The sequence below is a fragment of the Petromyzon marinus genome, chromosome 3 (assembly GCF_048934315.1).
Source record: "Petromyzon marinus isolate PM22_M1 ecotype Great Lakes invasive population chromosome 3, UKy_Petmar_22M1.pri1.0, whole genome shotgun sequence".
Lineage (NCBI taxonomy): Eukaryota > Metazoa > Chordata > Hyperoartia > Petromyzontiformes > Petromyzontidae > Petromyzon > Petromyzon marinus.
In genome coordinates this window covers 21,203,019-21,225,124 of record NC_133669.1, presented here as the reverse complement: position 1 = coordinate 21,225,124, position 22,106 = coordinate 21,203,019, and the positions used below count along the sequence as shown (strand labels likewise).

The following is a 22,106-nucleotide window of genomic DNA, read 5'->3' as shown; positions in this document are numbered from 1 at the left end:
ACAATGTTAAGTCAAAACCTCGGGCTGGGAAACTATTTAGTTAGTCACGCAATTTTAAAAGAACTTGCTTTCAAAAAGCCAATGGAATTAGGATTGTCTACCATGCTTCATGACAAGATTTATTCCGCTGTAAAGTACACAAAGTCTTGACTTACAGCTTTCGTGACTGCAGGAATTCATATTCTCTGGGTTTATCGGCAAAGTCACGTAGATAGAAAAAAAAAAACATTAAATGAAAATAAAGTGAAAAATATATTTGCGATATTTTTATTAACACTTCATTTTGTTTACCAAAAAACCCAAAGAATATACTACACAAAATGTTTTGAAAGTCCAGAGGGTGGGGATGCTTTTCAATCTTTTATTTGTCCCATCGATTGCAGTACTGCACCCAGTGATATACTTTAGACACCCAGGATTGGCGACAGGCAGTTATCATACACTATTGACTTAGGGCTCCAGATTTTGTATGTAAACATAGGTCTGCCCTTGCAAAAGCCACCAAACGCCATAACTTAACACTTGTAAACATACCCGATTTCCAAAGCAGCTTCCAAGAACGGAGCACAAAACCTGCACCGCAGCCACCACTGGAAAAATTACCGTTGAATGTCTTTTCCTATCAGAACTCTGCAGCATCGCATTTCCCACTTCTTGAATCCCAGAGGACCTGCTTTTTTAGTCTTGACCATATGCCAGTTTGATGTAGAACACAATTGGACACACAAAAATCAAGGGTCAGTTCAAAATCAGATTATGCTTCAAATGTTTTTATTTTGAATATCAACTAAAACGTAATTATAAAAACCAGATGTAAATAGACACCAACGCTCAAAAACGTTCAGAAAAACTTGGAACTGTGGTTAAAAATACCAGTTGTGTGAAACAAAAAACTGCAGCAAAGCACAGAACGTCAACATTGCCTGGACCAATAACTAAGTTGTTGCTGTCAACAAGTTCAGAATTTATGCTGGTGTGGACTGGTACACGTTAACCCCCCCCCCGCCCCCAAAAACTCCCATCCCCCAACCCACGTGGCCAAACTTTCTAGAAACCTACATTATGGATAGGAGCCCGGCCTATCCCCCCCACAAACGAACAAATCTTAAGAAATAGCTTCGGGAAGATGGGTGGGAGGAGGTCACATACAATTGTTTCGAAGGTGAAGAGGCTGGAGAAATAGCGCTAAACTTCCAACTCAAGAAACAGCGGCTCCATTAAACTAAATAGCCGTCCCGCCAATGTGAGCCCCAAAAGCCATAGGCATCGCATTGCTAAAGTGATTTACTCACAGGCTACTTTCTAGAAAAATATTGGGTGTACCTCGGGGGAGGGGAGCAGGCACGTGGGAGAGTTGTGGCGAAATAAAGAGAATGAACGAGCAGCCTTTGGTGAAGGCAACGCGCGCGGCGTGGGATGGGTGGGCGCTGGGGGCCCCCCCTTTCGGCACAGGGTTAGGCGATTGTCTGGCTCAATGAGCAACCCGCAGCAAACCAACCACACCACCACCTCGGCCCACATCTACTCCACCAGCCAATCGCGTTCCGCTTTGCTCAAAAGACAACACGGGTCTCGCATGGCAGCCGCTCACGCGAGACTACACGGCAATGTACCCATCAGCAACGATAACAAAACTGCACACCCGAGAAATTGGCTTCATCTTTTACCATCGTTAAGCCCCCCGCTATGTAGGCAAACCTCGCTACTTTATGCAATTTCCCTCCACACAAACCACCCCCCCCACACACCTTTGCTTTTAAAGCGTGGCGACATCTTGCCCGCTGTTTTAGGCGCACGCCATTTTCCCCATAGAAACTGCGTCTCCCCTTCCCCATGTTGGGGCCACCCGAGCGGTGAACCCACCCGGGCGTTGTCGTCAAGTTGAAACGCAGAACAATCGTCATTTTGAAAACAAAATCAACCGCGGTTAAGCAAGCACGCGCAGTCACCGCTGTTGCACGCAACGAAAGCCCAAGTGGTACGCACACAAGCACGGCACGTGGGGGAAAGGAGGGGGGGCGGGGGGCACAGCAATTAACTCTTAACATCACCAACTTATAATTAACGCCACTAATCCCGATATCTCCTGGACCTCGTCAACATCAAACTCCGTTAATTCGCATCACCTCCCACCCTTAAAAACGGATTTCCCATCGTTAACCCCAAGCCCACAGAGCATCACCAGCCCCCGCGATGCCAACCATCACCCCCCCACCCCCGAAGCTTGTAGGTGAACAGTGGCAGGGACCACGGGATCTTCTCTGCTCATCATCCCACCACGCTGCCCAGTTCATGTGGTGGTGGGGGCAGCGATGGAGCGGTGCGAAGTCGGGCTGCGTTGTCGTAGAGAAAGGCGGCAGAAGAGGTCGTTTTGTCGTAGAGAATGGAGGCGGTCATAGAGAAGGTGAGGGGGGGGCATGCGCAGGGAGGAAACGCGCTCAGTACTCCTGCGACTGCGAGGACTTCTTGCCGGCCTTGCCGCCGCTGCTCGCCGCCTGGCCCGTCTTCTTGGGCAGCAGCACGGCTTGGATGTTGGGCAGTACGCCGCCCTGCGCTATGGTCACGCCGCCCAGAAGCTTGTTGAGCTCCTCGTCGTTGCGGATGGCGAGCTGCAGATGTCGGGGGATGATGCGCGTCTTCTTGTTGTCGCGTGCGGCGTTTCCCGCCAACTCGAGGATCTCGGCCGACAGGTACTCGAGCACGGCGGCCAGGTAGACGGGTGCGCCGGCGCCCACCCGCTCCGCGTAGTTGCCCTTGCGCAGGAGGCGGTGAACGCGACCCACGGGGAACTGCAGGCCCGCGCGGGAAGAACGCGACTTGGCCTTGGCGCGGGCTTTGCCACCGGTCTTGCCTCGTCCAGACATGGCTTGTGGGTTTTTCTTTTGTCTCGCTGGCCGGCCGCTGTTGCTGCAGCTGAGCGACGCCCGCCGATGAGTCGTATCGCGAAGTGGCGTGGAGTGAACCAAGCCCGCCAAATGCTCGTGTTTATATAGATTTTGGGGAGTGGGCGTGACCTCGCTCGTCGAGCCACCAATGGGAGCGCGGGTGTCGGCTCCCCGCACCCCCTCGCGTCGTGGGAGCGGGGGGGGGCGCGCGCCAGCGATCGTTGCGTTTTGGCGCCAAAAAAAAATGTTCTCATGTCGTTTAATGAAACCGACGAAACATTTTTTTCAGAGAATTAACGGCACTGCGGTGAAGTTATAAAAGAAAAAAAAGCGCTTTACAAAGTACACTTGTGCCCATAGACTTCCTAAAAAAAAGCACTTAAGTACTGTATTCTGTAATTTCTCTACAGTACGTTTCCGCCTCAATGCTTGCACTGTGCTAACAATTTGGTTAAGAAATAGCAACAAAATATCGATGCCGCATTACTACTGTATTTTCGCTCCAAATAGTTTCAATTAAAAGGTTGAAACAACCTCTTGAGGGACTAAACGTGTCGTGTTGAACTTCTTTCGCACCGTACGAAGCCAACAGTGCTAATCGCAGTACTGTACAGTAATGTTAGGATCTTGTTAAACCACACTGAACCAAGTACTCTGCACATGACTACATTTTAAGATGTTTTTAATTAAATTGCAAGCCGTTCAATAAGAGGGATAGTTTTTTTTTATCAAACTAAAAACTCCCACGACTTTAATTAACCAATTACAATCAAGAATTTGCCTAAATGCAGATACAGAAATCAAATGTGTTTGTGTCCGTTCCATGTGACCTTGCATTTCTCAGGGTGATCTCATTCAATCCTCGTGCAGTAACATTTTTTTTAATCATACCACGTCCTATAAAAGTGTCGAACCAAGATACAGATTTTTTCCTTTCACTTTATTATTCCGAACCAATTTATACCAGCTCCATAATAACCTCGGTACAGTTCCTTTTTCCGTCACCATCTCAACCACACTCACAACCGAGGTCCGACGTCTTCCTTCCACGTGGTCCACATCTCGAGTGCATTCATTCATTTTAGCAGTGGTGCACAAACACAAATTCTCATCACGTCCGTCGTGGACACACGTATATTGACTTACCTTTGGGCAATGGCTCAAAATCCAAAGGCCTTTAAAAGTTTCTTCAGAATTTTTATACAAAAAAAAACCTTTACGATTTCCTGCAACAAATTATTGAGGCGGTGCTAATCCATTTACAGCCCTGAGCCAGTGGTGTTACATTCCACATTCATGTGGCGGGGGTGAGTCTAACTACGGGACCATTTGCCGACTTCCCCACAAAGTAGTTATCTATTTTACCGAACCCAGAAGGATGATGGGCTGGCATCCCCCAACAAGGATTTTAACTTGCAACCTTCACAAACCACCTGGCTGGATCTTAAAATAGCATCCTGCTTTGGTCGAAAATGTTTTGCCAAAAGCCAATTTGCCTAGAGCAATCCTTAAATTTATCTCCAAAGCATTTACCCTCGCACGTCAAAATACTCCCCAGATTGTAAGAAATGTTCGAATTAATCCAATCGGCTACTTTGATTAGCATCTATTGCTTGGGTATTTATATTAAAAATTTTCAATGGCAGACCGACGTAAAACCCTAACATAAAGAGAACAGCCTTGTACCTCTCTGCCCCATACCGTCTTGGAGTAGGGTAGCACCCAGGAGTTCAAGACCACCCACGTTGCAGTCCATATCCATGGACTCTACACAAGTGTGTAACGGCCTCCGCAATCCGCATTGCAAGTGGAACGATTCGTCAATAAAGTCTATTAATCGACTCAATATTGTCAACTTTTTTAAAGTCAATTATTCAGGTGTCTTTAAAAATGCTGGCAAAACCGAAAATCCTGCCTCCAAAAGACAAGCCTCACTTCATCACCTCCCCATCCAGCGGCACACGTGCGAATAGAGGCATGATTTTTTTTCCCCAACCACTTCCGCGTTATTCGATGAGTTAAGTAAAACCGAACCGATCAACGGTAATCAATTCCTTAAACAATTAGATATTCCGGCTCTACCTCAGTGATGCGATGAACTCTACTCTCCATTGGTCGAACTGGGCTGCTGAAGTCAATGGGGAGGCACAGCAGAAGGGCCGCAGCGTATGTGCAGTTGGAAATGCAGATGCCGTTTCACTATAAAGGGCCAGCGTAAAGCTTGAAAGCATTTGGCAATTCAGCACAGCTGACTCATTTGACATGTTTATTTATCAATCACCAGCTTACTTTTTAAATGAACGATACAAATGAACTCACACATTACAGTTCCGCAGAATAACCAAGTTCACATGATAAACATGGATAATTACTGTATTGAAATAAAACACGTGGTTAGACAAAGTCGATTTCCAATGCTCGAATAAGTTGTTCGTGTTTTGGAAAATAAAAGTACAAAACATTGTACCAACTTTAAAATGATCACTTAGAACCAGGGAAAATATGTACCTGTCCTTATTTTAAATGCACTTGGCAAGAAAAATGTCTAAGTGAAGTCATTTGTCCAACTAGCTGGAAACAGTGTTAGCTATTTCCTTAAACATTACTAATTTATATCTCCACGCGTGGACACAATATCTTGTGTACGAATAAAAAATAGCCCACATACAAATGTGACAATTTCAAACGCTTCCAATGGCTGCATTACTTCATCCGTAGAAAGCAACACACAGGACAATGTGTGCCAATGCAACTGAATGGATTTTATTGGAAAAATGCATCACCCCTTCCTTTACCTTAAAAGTTAGAGTATGAAATAGAAGGGTACAAACTGCACACGTTTATGCAATGCAAAACGGTCTGCTCTCTTTCGCTTCTAAGTCTCCGTATCATCAGCAGCAACAGCCGAAGACTCATTCACCACCCCAAACCGCTTCTTCCTCTCTTCCAGTTGCTCTTCCTCCACCACCTCCTCCTCCTCTGCATTCTGAGCAGCGTCGTGAGGTCTTTTTAAGGATTTCGCCGCAGTTGGGGTTGCTGCATTGGCGGCGGCAGCAGCTGCTTGGTTGGCCTGGTGATGCAACGCTTTGACCATGGCCTGCAGGTGCAGCGGCGGATGGAAGTATCGGCACTTTGGGCGCATGCAACGGGCCATGACGAAGTCCATGCACACAGTGACTCGACCATCAACTGGATCCATCAGCTTCAGCTCGGGGGGGTGTGCCAGCCGACAGCTGGTGTTCAACAGCGGGCAGCTGCCACGCAAGAATTCCGTGCACACTTCCAGCTTGTCAGGACGGAGTGGGGTCTGCGTGCCGAGCTGCAGGGATGCAGCTGCTTGCATTGCGTTCATCACGAGCGTGGCATAGGCAGTAGGGACCCCGGCCGCTTTGGCCAGGATTTCCGGCGAGGGATAGGTCACCGCCGGGGTCAGCGAAGAAGCAAGGTAATTCCCATAGGACAAAGAAGACGCAGCCTGGGGTTGCGCACTCAGCTGCGGGTACGGGTGCACGGGGGCGAGCATGGAGGGAGCCGTCATCTGCATTTGCGAAATCGCCGTGACATTCTTTTGTTGGATCCCATGATTTTTTCCACTGATCTCGAGCTGCATCTTGAAATGCTTGGGCGGGTGGAAATACTTGCAGTTCTCGCGTGTGCAGCGCCCCTTGACGAAGTCGAAGCAGGCTATGACGCGGCCGTGGGGGGCGGTGACGTGTTTGGGTGGGTGTGCGTAGCGGCACTCGTCCTCCGTGCGCGAGCACGTGCCCCTCTGGAAGTCGCGGCACACCTCCAGCATGAGCCAGTTGTTGTCGCGGGAGCCAGCCTGGTTCGAGACGGTGACCGCCAGCGCCACGTCACTGTTCATGCTCCCTTCTTCGAAGAGACCAGCCCCGCTCCCTCCTATTGGGAGTTGAGCCCTCTTGGTGCCTCCTACTGTTAAGAGAAAAAATATTGCAAATATTTTAAATATTTTATTTTTTTATTATTGTAATAAAGGGAAGTCTTGCCAATATATCCAATAACTAATTCTGCATCTAAGGTATATTATGCTGTTGAGAAGAAACAATACATTCTGACTTTCCCTCACTTTCACAAACGAGCAGTTATTTGGCTAATGCTACAATAATGCCTGGTGATCTCCTCTCTGCATCACCATTCCCACATCTTCCTTTGACCCAAAGGAAGTGTGCAAACTCTCTCCTCGTGTCTCTTTTCTTGTCTCTTAAAAAGTGCCTCAATTAGACAATAATAATGTATTGAGGCTCAAATAGTGGCTCCATTGGAAAGAGGCACAGGCAACCCTTTTAGCTATTTTGCCAGTTTTCTATAGGGCAAGTCCGTTATCGCAACACTTCATACTAAAATGTATATTATATTAAATCATCTTCATGGGCATTGCCATGACCCCAAATTACAGAAAGACAGACATATAGACAAGAGCGAAAGCATTAAACCTTGGTCGAAAAGTGTTAAGAACTAATCGGAATAACCTGCTGAATGGTGAGGTCCTCCTGCACCGGCCGGCGTTGCGAGGTGAGGCGGCGCATGGAGATACTTGCAGTTCTCGCGCGAGCAGCGCCCCTTGAGGAAGTCGAAGCAGGCTATGACGCGCCCGTTGGAGATGTTCACGTGCTGCGGTGGATGCGCGTAGCGGCATTCCTCCGCCGTGCGCGAGCACGAGCTCCTCTGGAACTCGCGGCACACCTCCAGCAGCAGCCAGTTGGTGTCGCGGGACGCCAGGCTAACAGAATCCATGTTGTTCTCGTCGCTGTACATGAGTCCTTCGAGGTGAGCGCCCACACTGGGTACTGCTGTAAGGATGCACCGACTATTTGTAAGCATTCAAGTAATTTATAACAAATATATCATTTTTTAATAATCAAGCTTTCTAATACAAGCACCTCTTGTCTTATCTGCATGCACATACACCGATTCTGCATTGGTGTAAATAATGCTACTTGGGAATAAACCTCCATCAAATTACCACTATCCCTCACCTCAAGTAACAGTGTAATCGGCTAATGCTACATTAACCCCTGGCGAGTCTCTGACCTATCCTGACATTTTCTCTGGGTTTTCACCTGATGTCACAATTACTTCTACTTCCTCACTCAATACAAAACCATGCGTGTCTGTCCTGGTGTCTCCTAGTCCTCATACCTCTCTCCCCTCGTGTAACACTCTCATTGTCCTCTCGTGTCTCACTCTATTCGTGTATCTCATGTCTATCATTGTACGTCTCTCATCTATCACCGTAAAGCCTTGTACATGTCTTCTCATGCGTTTCAGGTCTCCGTACGTATAGAATTTGTCCGTTTATAAATGTATATGTGAAGGTGCATGTGTGCCACCACTCCAGCCCAATATCATTAATATATCATCAACATCATGTACAAATAGGTTACAATATAATGTTAAAGGCCTAGCTGTGAGCTTTACCGGCTTCTGCTGCACTGCAAGCTCTTTCCCCCAGCAGCAGTTGACAGTCGGCTCCGAAAATCTGAACGTCTCCTCACCGTCGAAAATTCTTCCTCCAATTTAAGACAAATTGTCCACGTCTGAGTCACATACAACACACAAATTTAATAAGATACCATCCGAGGCAAATGTGACTTCATCCATGATATTTAGAACAGCTAAAATGTGCGTATGATATTTGATCTAAGTATTAATTCACACACTTACAAATTAATCCCAGTTACGTTTAGATCTCTCTGATAAATATAACGTACACGTACATCCTATCCTGAAGAGGGCATTTGCCACAATCACAGAGACTAAATAAATTATTCTAAAGAACTGGTAAACCACTGAATTTTCCCTCCTAATAAACCTGGAAATACAATTCTTTAAATGGCTACCATTGAACGCTGGGAACCTTTTTCCACATGGTACGGAACCTTTTGTTAAAATCTTAAATAAAACGCGCATTGCTGTATATAAATTGGTTATATAACTTGCCTTCCGTTATCAAAGAAAATACTTACTCAAGGCATCACCACTGCCATATAGCAGAAGTATATATATAAAATTGACAAACATTTTCAGGTTTGATGACAAGCTCTCATGGTCAGTTCTGAAGAGAAATAACAGAGGCTGGCGCTGTATTGTCAAATGAGAACTATCCAGAAAGCATAAGCTATGAAAAATCACAGAAAAATGGAAGTAGGCTAAATATCAATGTGGTTGAACAATAGCCCAAGCAGTTGAGAGTTCAAATATGTGGAAAGTCGGCAGATACTCGACTAAGATCATGCGAACTGCAGCATCGGTTCGGTTTGTACGATTTCACGTATGTGTGACTCCCTAATTTCTACCCAAAATTCACGATGTGGTTTTAATCCAGTCACGTGTGGATATGCGGTCGGTCGTGGAACAACATTGAGAGTACTACATGTGCTACTCTTGTTTGGTTTTGCTTTGTGCGCCACTTTTCTTGAAACGCACCTATCGCATAAAGCAAGGGAAACCTCTTATATATTTCAAAAGCTGTGTAGAAGATAGACGAACAGGTAATTGAAGGAAATACGGTGTACACATCGTCGCATGGAGCGACGCGTTATATTCGGTAAAGACATGAAGCCAACAGATTAGTGTGGTTGGCTACGTATGGTGTGAAATAAGTTCAGCATACATACATACAGAATAATGTGAACATATCAGGTGTAAATGGGATGTCAAATATAAAGATTGTCTCAATTTGGCGGAAACCGAGTAATGAGGAAGTGTTAGTGGTTTCAGGAGTACATATATCTAATAGGAACACTTTATAGAAAGCAAAACACCTGGATTGGGCATACGGTCACTAGGGATGGCTTGCTGAAGGAAGCTGTACAAGGAAGTTGTGAAAGAGGCCAACAGGAAGGAAGGAGAAGACACATGCTCTACGTGGTGAAAGGGGCATTACGATAGGAAGAGGAAATCACAAAATCAGAGTGGAAGGAACTTGAACAAATAAGAACAGGGCATTGGAGCAGAGAACCGAGTGGAATGTTTTGAACAATGCTCCTACTTGGCAGGAAGATTTCATTGTATGTACATATAAAAATGGCAATTATTTTTCCAGAAAAGACCCGATGAGCAAAATCTGCATAGGAACGTTTGGCCAATTCCTTATTTTAAGTGTTTGTAGTCAAATGGGAGGAATGCAGAGGGTTTGACACTCAGCGATTCCACCAATAATACAAAGTTCTATCTCGTACCAAGTGGCCAGCCGTCCAAGTACTGCACTAGCCAGACTTAATCCTATCTTTGCATTCTAATTATTACGAAAAAGCCCCCATAAAAAAAACCCTCGGATATAAAACCACTGCATTGTGACATCTTTTTGCTGAATGCAATAGTAAGGACCGTATATACGCATTGAAAAATGACGATTCTTTTGATTTATAAAAGCTAGCATAGTCCTTTCAGGTTATATAACGCTTAACGGACGTCCTCTTAAGCCAAGCCGCACTGACCGGCGTGGTGAAGTATGGTCACACAATCCTCCCACCCCATTATGATCGGACAACGGCGTGATGAATTTCACTCCAGCAGTGTTGGTGACACCACGGCCTGCGAGCGAGTTGACGTGCTGAGCATGGCAAACGCATATCTTATTACATACAATACTGGTGGTTCATATATATACACACACGCACACATGCATACATTGCACTGTTTGCAACATATATAGATGTTGCAGGGTGCGATACAACAGGCAAAACAATCTCTCCGTATGGCCTTGGACGGGAGTGTTAAGCGAGCACCTACAATGCCATGCACGCCACTGTACGGCAGAAATTACACTCGGTCGTAACCACAAGCACTCTCAATTTAAAACACACGCGTACACACAGTTGCAGACCGGGCACAAATGAGAACAACGGTCCCAACACAACTCGTCAATAGCAAGGCCCTCGCGTTAGAACAGCAACAACAACAATAAACCAAGCGAAACAAGTAACGATATGGCGGGATAATAAAAAGGTGGTCTCTCTCTCTTCTCGGGGTTGGGATCTGGGCCTTCGAAAGATGCGGAGGTGAAAGCAACTCGGGCGGGCGTCTCCCAGCAAAACGGCGTTGGCGAGCAGCGCGATCTCGTACGACGTCGTTCTTTCCCGCCTGGGAATCGCCTTCAAGGTATTAACGAGACGACGTTTCGCAGCCCCCTTCCGTCTTGGCTCCGCGTTAAGGCCGTGAGCCCGAAGCGTCACGGCGGAGCAATGGGAGAGAGATGGGGGGGGGGTGGTGGTGGTGGTGGTCATCGTCCGAAACGTCGCCTATCACACACACCGCACGTACCCTTATCAACGAATGTAACGTTTTTTGTTGTTGTAGGTTTTAGTGATAAGATTTATATTTTGTGAAAACGCGGCCGAGTTGAAAACCATAGCACACACGCGCACGCGAGATTTCAATTCGCACCGCGGATGCGCACGGGAACGGGTGGTGGGGGGGGAGGGGTCCCATTTAAAAACCGTAGCGCGGATAAGCGGCCGCGGCCGTCCGCCCGCAACAAGCACGAGGAGCCTCCCCCCGCCCATCGAGAGCGAAATTAAAACAAAATCCGCCGTCGCGACTCGATCTAAAACAAATCGTCAACGACACAAAACGCCGTCTGCTCGCTCGCTCGCTACGTACACAGAGACACACAACGACAAGGGGGATGACGAAGGGAAGTAATTCGATGTTACGGGACGGGTCTCGACTTGCCGTGAAAGGGCCCCCAGCCCGTTGACGGCGCGGCTCTCTCTCTCTCTCTACGACACGCACGCCTCTCTCACGCGAAACACTCTCTTCGCTATCACACACATACACACACATACACGACTACTAACTACTCCACTCTCTCACGCGAGCACACCACCACCATCCACCACCCCCCAAGTGGTGAGGCTTCAAACCTTTCCTCGCAGCGAGGCAGAAAATGAGAGACGGAGAGAAGATGGGGAGGGTTCCTTTTTGTGTGTCTGTGTGTGTGTGGTGGTGGTGGGGGAGGAAGGGTTCCTTCTCTTCCCTCACCGCGCCGACCCCCAAAGCAATCGCGCGAACAAAACGCCCCGGGGGCCGCGGAGAGAGCGAGGGAGGCGCCGAGGCGTGCGTGAAGGGCCCGCTCCAGGGGCGTCTTTGCCTCGCGAAACGAGACCCCGACGCGTGAACAAAACAACAACCACCACCATCGTGGTCGTGGTTCAGGGCACCCAAAGCCATTCGACCCACGCCGCCGGTCGGCGAGCGGGGAAGGAGTTTGCCTCGCCGCGTTTGGAATTCGACGTGAAAAATAAGGTGAGGCCGCATCATCATCGTCTTCTTATTGTTGTTGTTTGTTGTTGTTCAGTGTTCTTCAGTTCTTCTCGTTCGGCGTTTTGTAGAATTCGACGTGAAATAATGTGGGCCGCTTCTTCATCAGTGTTCTAAAGTGTGCTTAAAATGTTTGTAGAATATCGACGCGAAATAAGGGCGAGCCGTTTTTTCTGTGTTCTTCGGTTCTTCTTAAGTGTTTGTGGAATTCGACGTGAAATAAGCTGAGCCGCTTCATCATCTGTGTTCAGCGTTCATTTCTTCAGTGTTTGTAGGATATGGACGTGAAATAAGGGCGAGCTTCGGTGTCCTTCAGTTCTTCTTGTCAAAGCGTTCTTCAGCGTTTGTAGAATATCGACGTGCAATAAGGGTGAGCCGCTTCTTCTTCTCCGCCTCTTAATTGTTCCACGTCGTTTGAAAGGGTGAGATCACACCAAGAGGATATGGCGTTGGAAGTAGTGGGTGATGTTGTTGAGCACTTGGCAGCTGCTGTCTGCCGTGCTTCTGAGGAGTTTTGTTTGAAGTGATTTTGCAGTCGAATAGTTATCGGCACCGTCATCACATTTGAGATCGTCGGCAGCTTTATGGACAACCAGCTAATGGCATGGCTATCAAGCACGTTCAATCAATCACCACTGTCTTTATTACGACCACCACCATCACCTCTGTTACCAAAGCATCATCATGGCCAGTACCAGCAACAACATCATCACTGTAAACTTACCAACCTCATCATTATTGATGTCACATTATCAAACTCACCATCATTGCTACTGTAGTGTCGTGCGTTTCTTGCTCGAGGCTTGTGTGACGTGCGTCGCACACACACTCAGTCGGAGACGAGGTAGTCGCAGGAGGCACCGTCTCTCTTTTATTGTGTTCACGCCACCAACTCGGGCCCCCTCTCTCTCACGACCACGCTGCCGCACGACCTGTCCCAGACACGGCCCTGTCCCAGACACGGCTCTGTCCCAGACACAGCTCTGTCCCAGACACGGCCCGTCCCAGACACGGCCCCGTCCCAGACACAACCCTGTCCCGTCCCAGACACGACCCTGTCCCAGAAAGGACCCTGTCCCAGACACGGCCCCGTCCCAGACACGGCCCCGTCCCAGACACGGCCCTGTCCGCGTTGCACCGACGGCGTCGACCGGGACAGCCAACCGCTGTCCGGCCGCGTAACGATCGGGCGAAGGCGGCGGTGACGAGGGCAGCGATCGACGGCGACGACGAGACGAGTCCAATCCCAGAACCGGCAGCCCGGAGCTTTCGCTCTCCACTGCGTTTATTCACCTCGGCGTGGCTTGGCTCCGTCCTAGCCGCCCGCGCCTCTCTTCTCGAACCCGCCAGAGGTTTCAGGGGCCTCCCCACGAGGTCTACCGTGACCCTTGCCCCAGTTCCTCCGCCCTGCCGGCACACACGCACCGTGTATATGCTCAATGGCGTGTGCGCTAAGTGCCCACCTGCAGTTGCAGGTGCTGTACAACAGTCGGTGCTGTGTCACTACACTACGATAAATGCACCATTATCACCAACAACAGCAACACCGTCTTCACATGGTCATCAGTGTTTTCACTGTCATGATCACCACTATCATGAAAATCATCATTACCACCATAATCTCTATTATAACCTAGCATCACTGTCACTACCATCAACATGACCACAATCACCTGGTTATTACCACCACCACTAGCATCACCAAACATCATTATCTTCGCTAACATCATCGCCACTACCATCACCACCACCACTACCATCGTCACTACTAGCAGTTGATGTACGAGCTGAGGTCATTCCGATGTGCTTTCAGAATATTTATACTGGAGGAATCCGATGATCTCTTTTTCACAGATGTCTAGTAGGGAGCAAACCAGAACGTTACAACAAACAATACAAAAACACGATCAGAGTGCAAAGTATAGGAAAGGTAAACAAATCACTTGAAAAATGTATAGAAATAAAACTAAACTTTTATCTTTTTGAAAGGTAAACTAATCGCTTAAAATATATAGAAATAAAACAAAACTTTGTATCTTACCAGGTAAGGCCCACTGAGCCATTATCATTCGACCTGATCCTACTGTGTATTGTTCTGCATGATGTCCGACGTTTTCCTCCATGTGCTGGAAGCTTCATGAGGAAGTTGTAATTTTTAGCCGAGACGTCCAATCGAAGTTTGAGCAATCACAAAGGTTGGGTGACCCCCGAGAGGCTTGACATTCGTTTCATCCACAGGGAAGGATTGAGCCGCGAGGATGGACAGCGAGCTGGCTCGGGACGGGCGCCTCCTGGAGCTGGTGGACGAGGACTGGAGAGAGGACCTCCTTCCGCAAGAGGACGTGGATGTGCCCCTGGTGACCTGCGTCCACCCCGCACCCCCATACCCTTCCCCCAGCCGCACAGTTCCCGATCGTTCCTTCTGGCTCTGACATTCTGCCTCGAAGATACTGGTCGTGGAACCATCAGAATCATCAGAATGTTTATACTGGAGGAATCCGATGAGCAATAAATCTCGTTCTGCACAGATGTCCATCAACCCTCATCAGGACATCATCAACAGACCGATGCACAAATCTCCTTCATAAATGGAGAATTTCAGGCACAAGCCGTCAGTAGTGTCATTGTGGCCATGCAACCCAAACTATGGACCAAATAGTAAACCACTGTTGTCTGTGCTCCTTCAGTGAACTCTGTCCCGAAGCCTTTACATGGCTAGAAGACCTCGACATTGGCATATAGCTCCTGCACATATTATCGTACGCAAGATTAAAATAGTTCCCAATCGTTCATCGCACTGATGTAGCGTTGCATGGTTAGCATGAGCCCTTGGTGCAAGGAATCAAATAAGGCAACACCCTAAACAACATCCACTCCTCTAAGTGGTCTTTTATTTAAAATGTATTTATTATATCTCACCAGGAAAAAAATCCTTAATGGAACATCTCGTTTTTAATGGTGTCACCTGACACATACATCGCAAACCCACAATAGCTACTCCACCGTCACAGTGCCTTCGTTCCCTGTTGTGGTCGGTGTCACTAATTTACATGAGGAGGGGGGACTAGTGGGAAACAGAGGGCTGCTATAGCCGTGGGGACAGGACATTAGGCAGCGAAGGTTAACACTTGCCGAGCACGCTGGTTCGTTTTTTTTGCCTCGGATCCACCTCAGAAATAGGATCTGTCTGATTATGTGAGTAAATACATTAATGATACATACGTTGTTACCAATGGAAATATACTTTTGTATGGCAAGGTAAAATTTGTAACGTGTGTATGGATGTTAAGCCATTTAATTACCTCTTTGGAGGCTTGGTGGACATTAGTGATTGTTTCCGCTAATCGGTGATGGGGGGCATTGTTAGATTATGCGATCGACCATCACTCACCATTATGATTAAGCAAGGCATGTTTTTGGACCCCTCTGCCCAAAAGGGATTTTAGTGAGGGGCTAATGTGTATTGTTCACCCCATTTGGTGGGAAGGTAGTTCAGTTTCTATCCCCGTGGTGCTGCCTGTGTCCTTAATAATCTTGCAAAGCTGGGAAAGGCTTGAACGGGCACAGCTGCACCTCAGGGGGAGGAACATTGCTTGCTTCCTGTCCAAGTACCGTACAGTTACCGTAAGACTGTATGATGCAGGGCTTGTATTATCAGATGAAAATTTGACCTTGTTGATCTCTAGGGCAAAGAGCATTTTCCAGTCAAATAACCATACAGATTTTTGAAGCTGCAGAAAGTTGCAGTTAAAAAAAAAGATTGATAAGCACGGGCTCAAAGGTGCAAAAAGCCAAAGGGGATCGGCAACAAACAGCATTATCCAAATTTTTATTTAAAGCTTTCGTGACTGCAGGGATTCATATTCTTGGTTCTTTCGGTAAAGTCATGTAGAAGGGAAACAAAATAATAAAAATATAAAATAAAATTATCACGACGTTTCGACTGCAACACAAGCAATCATCATCAGGTGTGAAAACCAATACGTATCTATCAATGCAGTCAAGAGGATGTTAAAGACCTACGAAATTTTCAGCAGTAGACCATTGTCTGCAAGCATATCAATTCATTCCCATTTTGGTATGTTTTTTTCACAACTAAACTGAATAATTAGTGAGTCTCCCTTGCTAGAGATTCATATTCTTGATGAACTTCTGTCTGGTTTAAAAACCTACTGATTTCCACCTAAATGTAATATTACCATCTCAATGGAATCTCGAATAAATTAATTATTTTAAATAACAGAAGGAAGTTAATTTATCTTGCCAACGGTTTACGCTCATTTACAAGTGGAGGTGTAACGAATGGACTTTTAACCTGCGCTGTGCTACGCATGTGTGTGTGTGTGTTTGCGATATGTTCTGCCTATGCAGATGGAGTTGCCGGAGCCTGACCAAGACAACGGTCACGTGACGGAGTCCGTGCGGGAGCAGGAGATGAAGTGGACCGACCTGGCCCTGCAGAACCTGCACGAAAGCATGCCCCAGTCTGCGGCCAACTGACCAAGTCGGGGCTCCGTAAAAGATCTCCAAACTCAAGCAATTGCTCGGATCGGTGATTCTGGCCATGTTTTCTAGAGCGTTGTTTCTCAACTCCAGTGGTTCACAAGGTCCCCCACGATACCGCCTTTTTGTGATTGCAATCATTGCTGTTCGTATGCATTTAAGCCACTGCAGGCTGCCAACATCTGATTGTTTTTTAACCATTGGGGGGTCGTGAGGACTGCAGTTGAGAATCGCTGAACCAGAGTGAGTAGATAACGATTCCGACTGCCCCTCCCCCCAAGATTGAACGAGTGGCGACAATTCGAATGAGAAGTAGATATTTAGTTTTGCTTGATTTTTTTTTCTCTCTCATCTGTAGTGTCATTACGTTAGCCTGAAGTTGAAATGTGCACATCTTTATCATGTGTGTGAATTGTAAAATAATAGATTCTCACATGCATGGTTAACTCCACTGCATTTTTCATGAGCATAAGCATTTATGTTAATAAATCAATAGTTTAATCATAACTAAGTACATGAAATGGCGAGCTTTCGGCTTTGCAACAACTGCATCAATAGCAATCCCTTTCTAGATTTGAAGCTTTCGTGACTGCAAGGATCCATACTCTTTGGTTACCTATGTGACTTTACCGAATAGAACCAAAGAGTATAGCAATCCCTTTGTTTTATTGTGTAACTGGATGGGTTATTTTCACGTCAGATTATTTGATACCTGTAATGCAGAATAAAGGTACACGGGAATGCAGCTGCCAACAGAGCACTGATAAGTACTTCCAGAGTAATTTTCTCCAGTCGCATTTGTTGAACCAATGCTTCGCGGTCGCCAAGTGTTATGGGCCAGGTCCACCCTCCACAATGCAAGGACCTAAAAAGTGGATTTGCAGCAGAGCATGGTATACAGTGTAATTGGGTTTAAAGCTATCGAAGTTTAATATTTGGCTCGATTAGGAATTAAAAATGGGTCCGATTTGGCTGACAACCGTAGACACGATTTCATTGTTTACAATTCAACAAAAGCGACCAGGCATTGTAATGAAAACGGATAAAAGTGTCGAAACAGTATTTAACATTTTATTAAGAATACAAATGCTGTAGTTAGGTGCATGTCAACACGTTATGCAATAGTGTACAGTGGCACATTAACTGCAGCAGATATGTAACGAGTACTTTAAATTGACAACTTATGGCTCTAAGATTTAAAAAAATAATACGTATGCTTCATACACTAAATATAAAATGTGTCAAGGACAATGTTACCTTGGTGAATGAGCATAACAATGGAATTCAGGTAACAGAACATTTTTATCTTATGTGTCGTAACATAAGTGGCCATAACCTGAATACCTTCTAGTATTTATGTTTTTATACTTAAATTTGCTCGCTGCTTATTGAAACATACGCGTTATTTACAATAAACATAACGTAAATAGCCTACGGTATGTGTGTGTTTACAATCTGCACAAGTACTTTTATACTGACAACCTTATGTGAGTGAATCTTATGGCGGGACCCCGGGAAGTAAAAATCGTAATTAAAGAATGTATTTATTTTTGGCGACTCCGCGTCACCGCGCACATAAACGCCGCGACCCACCTGACACGGATCAGTCTGTTGTCGTCCAAGCGCAGCGAAGACGAATGCGCAGAAGAGCTGAACAAGCGAATGCACTCCATGCTCGGGTATGGGCAGAATCATAAGTCTTATCCAAGGCTGCTCAAACTGCCTACACGACTTAAGTCCTTTATTTGTGATAACGGTATGCATAATACACTGAAACTGCTCTCTTATCGTCATTATTATTTGTGATCTACCAATGTCTGCAGCCTGGATCAATCGATGACAATCCTATATTACCTGCAGATATTTAACAGATGAGATGCTTTGCACCGTTAATTCCTCCTGTTTGATAATACTTCTGTTGTCCGTATGCATCTGTGCAGATGGGTTTTTTTTGTTGCGGTTAAGCCATCGTCCCCACATACCGCTCGTATCAATGCGTATAAGAGGAGTGGCAACCCACTATGTAGAGTAACATTGGTATAAACGCTTGTTACAATATGAACAGCGCATTGAAAACGCGTACTAATTTATGTACTGTTTACAAAGCGTGTTCAAAAATTCACACTGAGAAACACGATGATTGACAGAGGGGTGTAAATTATTATAGTGTAATTAAATAGAGGTACTGCAGGTAAGTAGTTTTCAGTTTTAAAGGCAGTTTAACAAGACAACACTTGCCACCATCCTTCAAACCCATTGTTGAAAAAGATACGTTTTTGTTTACATTATAATCTAATGTTTATGCGAGAGCTGGGGGCTTATGGGATTTTGGGGTCCCGCCATAAGGTTCATGTGTCTATTTTTTGCGATTATGTTCATCAGCCTCACTTTTAATTGCTCCTTTAAATGTAAACAACACACCCAAATATTATTAGGTGTGTTTACAGTCTACGCAAAACAACTATTTAAACTTCCCCTGCCCCCACATAATAAAATTCAACCGGTACTGCCCTCGTCCAGCAGTGGATTGATCAAGTACATAGGCGACAATAATTATGCTCATCTGCAGATACATCTGGGGACAGTTGCTGTATACACAGATCCCAACTTCCCAGATGCTCTTCTCAGATTCCCCACTTTCCAAGGGTCCTGCCTCATTCTCCCGTACCCCGGTCTCCCGTGCTCAGGTGCGGCAGCAAAATCCACATTTCTTGCAGAACGAGCAGCAGAAGCAGCAGAGTGAGAGCGGGGAGTGTCTGCGTGTGCGATTCCTTGCCCAGCCCTGCTTTCACAGGCAACACACATACAAAGGCAAATATCTCACATGTAGCTTACACACAATGTTGGGGCAAGTACTGTTGGCAAGCGTCTGCGAATGCTAGCAGGGAGCATGGGAGCCTGGTGTAGCTAGAACCGAGCTTTCATTCGCACATTTGCATGGATAAAGCGATTTAAGTGTATTGGCTTTCCTGTCCAATATCGATCATAATGACGCATTTATGGAGGCTGCAGAGAGTTACAATAGTCGAGTAGGGATGTGATGAAGGCTTTGGCAGACAGGGTAAGAAAGTGGCGAATGAGAGAAATGGTGATATTTCTGGATAAGAGAATGGGAGCTCAGGAGTAATGACAACTCCTAAGGTTTGCCTGTGGCAGTGTGATGTCAGTCGAGGAATTATTAAGACCGTTCAGGTGAAGAAGTTACCAATGCCTGCGCGATGTTGACATCCACGGCCGGGAGTGCCACCTCTCCAGCGGTTGTAATTTTTGCTGCAATCTTCGCCTTATTTGCAAACAGAAAGTAGAACGTTTGTGTTAATGACCGCACAGCACCAGATACTCACGTTATCCTGAGTTGACTTAGGGGGTGGAGGTAAAAAAAATAGGTTCAGATCCATAGTGCAACTGGTGTTGTGCATCACCTGCAAGACTCAAACCGCCGTATACACTATCATGTGGCATTTATCACCAGTTGAGCTCCTATTGAGACACCAAAATATTGGTAACGGGGAGGTGGGGGAGGGGGTGATTTGGGTAAAATAAAAATAGATACAAGTTAAAATAGCCGAGTGTTTGAAAAAACGAGTTAAAATTTATAATGTAATGAGTTACCTTCAATTTCAATGATGCCCTTCACCCAGCAAAGTCTCACCTAGACCTAGTCTAATGAGTCCTTTTCCAGACGCCACTGGAGGTTGGCCAATTCCATTAATGAGTAGAGCATTTGGCATAATTTTTTTATATATATACACATATAACGTACAGCGTGTATCCATATTTATTTTAATATGAAGCAAGAGCAGATGAAGAATTGGTTAAGTGTTACTTAACCGGGGTTTAAAGGAGCTAGGCAATAAATACCTGGTCGGTCATCCGCAAGAGCGATGAGACGCAGAGGATGAGAAGAAGTCCACACAGTGCCTGGCGAGCCATTCTTCTGCCGCTGTCAAAAAAAGAATTAAGGAGCCCTCCTGTATGTCTATGTATGTAATGTTGAACTTCGTGAGCACCGTACGTAGCCAACCGTGCTAATCAGAGGTGCGAGGGAAGAACAACAAACGAAACCCAAAACAAAGTAATTCTAAAGAAATACGTTTTCAATCTGTGATTTAAAAGTGCACAGCTGCCAGTTGCTTCCTAATGTCCTGTGGCGTGGTCCCTCGCGAGTCCACACGCTCCATTTATCCTGTCTCCCCAACACACGTGGGTGAGCGGTAACCCATTCCCTTACCCAATCACTGTTCACACACAAAATTAGATTGCACGTGAAAAAGAGCGCCCGCTCCTGAGGTCAATGTGAATGATTACACAACCTTTAATCGGTTTCTTTTACCTTCCCGGAAAGGAATATACCGTAAAACCCAACGATCACGAGTCATTATTTGGATTTATTGATAGCGCATTGGCGTTCGCCTGGGGCTAGATAACAGGAAGACGCAATCCAAATTAACTCTTAATCTTGTAAATTCTTACCTAAGCTGTTTCCCAGGCTATCTGATGTGCGTTAGGCCTCCATGCGTGTACTTATTTTCCCAATTGATTGCAATTGTCATATCAATAATGTCATGATAAATATAACCCCTGAGGAAATCTGAGCAGGGTACCCCACTTGTCAAAGAATGGCTGTGAAATATATTTATTTCATAGGACTTATTCCAATTAAAAACATCCTTTAAGTGGCCTATTTATCCTTTACACATGCACGAGGGGTTATACTTTGCTGTACTCTATTACGAGACTGTTGCATGACAGTCAAAGCAATATTTGTTTCAGAACTCAAACTTAGCCAAAGAGTGGATCCAAATGTAATGTTTTTTTGTGCAGTCATAGGGGACTTCACAGGATTGATGTCACCGGAGCATTATAAAAGTCCTTATTATTCACGTGGCGTTTGAAAACAGCAACAAGCTACAGAAGTTATTGTTGTGTTAGCTATACCACGGGATCCAGGGTGGTAGCTGAGTGGAATCCGCTTGTTCCACGTGTTGTATTAAAAAGTCATCAGTGATATTCGCTCAATATTTTGCACCTCACCGCATTCGCAGCTTGGCGAGTCGTTGAACTTCCGCTCATGGACGGTATATTTCATCACGACTGAAGTTGCAAACTCATCACCAACAGTTCAGCAAAATGTATCTGCAAAAACCTGCTTTCTGAAGCCTCGATTATCGTTGCCACCCTGTAGGCGTTTGACCTGCACAGTCCAGGAAGTGGTACGTGTTTGGATGGCAGAAATTGCTTTGTTTCAGACCTGGGCTGAATGATACATGTCTGGTTTTGGCTAGAGGAAAAGGTGGCACACCTAGCACTGATAGATGTGGCTCACGAGGATCAGTTTTATACAAGTGTAGTGCTTCAAATAAAGACACACACTACTTGAGTTAAGGCGATTCGTTTATGAACACTTCCCTTACGGGACAGGTTCTATAATAG

At 46.0% G+C, this 22,106-nt stretch overlaps 3 protein-coding genes and 1 long non-coding RNA gene across 11 annotated transcripts; 1 reads left to right on the top strand and 3 right to left on the bottom strand.

The window, feature by feature from the left end:
- Positions 1 to 754: 754 nt before the first annotated feature.
- LOC116957093 (histone H2AX) lies at positions 755 to 2,978 on the bottom strand. Its single transcript, XM_032979055.2, has one exon. It carries the CDS (start codon positions 2,862 to 2,864, stop codon positions 2,439 to 2,441), a length of 426 nt encoding a protein of 141 aa, XP_032834946.1. The 5' UTR covers positions 2,865 to 2,978; the 3' UTR covers positions 755 to 2,438.
- Positions 2,979 to 5,137: 2,159 nt separating this feature from the next.
- Positions 5,138 to 11,921, bottom strand: LOC116957068 (muscleblind-like protein 1). 6 transcript variants are annotated; one of them, XM_032979032.2, is made up of 4 exons: positions 11,774 to 11,921; positions 8,325 to 8,443; positions 7,376 to 7,696; positions 5,138 to 6,815 (listed from the first exon to the last, which is right to left on the bottom strand). In XM_032979032.2, the coding sequence occupies exons 3-4, from the start codon at positions 7,659 to 7,661 to the stop codon at positions 5,761 to 5,763; spliced, it is 1,341 nt and encodes a 446-aa protein (XP_032834923.1). In that variant the 5' UTR covers positions 7,662 to 7,696; positions 8,325 to 8,443; positions 11,774 to 11,921; the 3' UTR covers positions 5,138 to 5,760. The 6 variants fall into 6 exon arrangements, with proteins under 6 accessions (XP_032834923.1, XP_032834913.1, XP_032834884.1 ...); XM_032979022.2 differs by having other exon boundaries at positions 5,138 to 6,818; positions 7,376 to 7,693; XM_032978993.2 differs by having other exon boundaries at positions 5,138 to 6,818; positions 11,774 to 11,920.
- An 83-nt stretch (positions 11,922 to 12,004) lies between these two features.
- On the top strand, positions 12,005 to 18,105 carry ANAPC13 (anaphase promoting complex subunit 13). 3 transcript variants are annotated; one of them, XM_032979074.2, is made up of 4 exons: positions 12,016 to 12,155; positions 12,437 to 12,540; positions 14,409 to 14,527; positions 16,542 to 18,105. In XM_032979074.2, the coding sequence occupies exons 3-4, from the start codon at positions 14,429 to 14,431 to the stop codon at positions 16,668 to 16,670; spliced, it is 228 nt and encodes a 75-aa protein (XP_032834965.1). In that variant the 5' UTR covers positions 12,016 to 12,155; positions 12,437 to 12,540; positions 14,409 to 14,428; the 3' UTR covers positions 16,671 to 18,105. The 3 variants fall into 3 exon arrangements, with proteins under 3 accessions (XP_032834958.1, XP_032834965.1, XP_032834969.1); XM_032979078.1 differs by having other exon boundaries at positions 12,018 to 12,155; positions 12,446 to 12,540; XM_032979067.2 differs by lacking the exon at positions 12,437 to 12,540 and having other exon boundaries at positions 12,005 to 12,155.
- Positions 17,728 to 20,895, bottom strand: LOC116957062 (uncharacterized). The gene is made up of 3 exons (XR_004405080.2): positions 20,535 to 20,895; positions 19,879 to 19,956; positions 17,728 to 19,455 (listed from the first exon to the last, which is right to left on the bottom strand). It is a non-coding gene; the product is annotated as an uncharacterized LOC116957062 (long non-coding RNA).
- Between the last annotated feature and the right edge of the window lie 1,211 nt (positions 20,896 to 22,106).

Coding starts and splice junctions, on each gene's coding strand:
- LOC116957093 (XM_032979055.2), bottom strand. CDS start 2,864: ATGTCTGGACGAGGCAAGACCGGTGGCAAAGCCCGCGCCAAGGCCAAG.
- LOC116957068 (XM_032979022.2), bottom strand. CDS start 7,661: ATGTACAGCGACGAGAACAACATGGATTCTGTTAGCCTGGCGTCCCGC. Junction 6,819..7,375: donor AGGACCTCACCATTCAGCAG/GTTATTCCGATT, acceptor TTCTCTTAACAG/TAGGAGGCACCAAGAGGGCT.
- ANAPC13 (XM_032979067.2), top strand. CDS start 14,429: ATGGACAGCGAGCTGGCTCGGGACGGGCGCCTCCTGGAGCTGGTGGAC. Junction 14,528..16,541: donor AGGACGTGGATGTGCCCCTG/GTGACCTGCGTC, acceptor CTGCCTATGCAG/ATGGAGTTGCCGGAGCCTGA.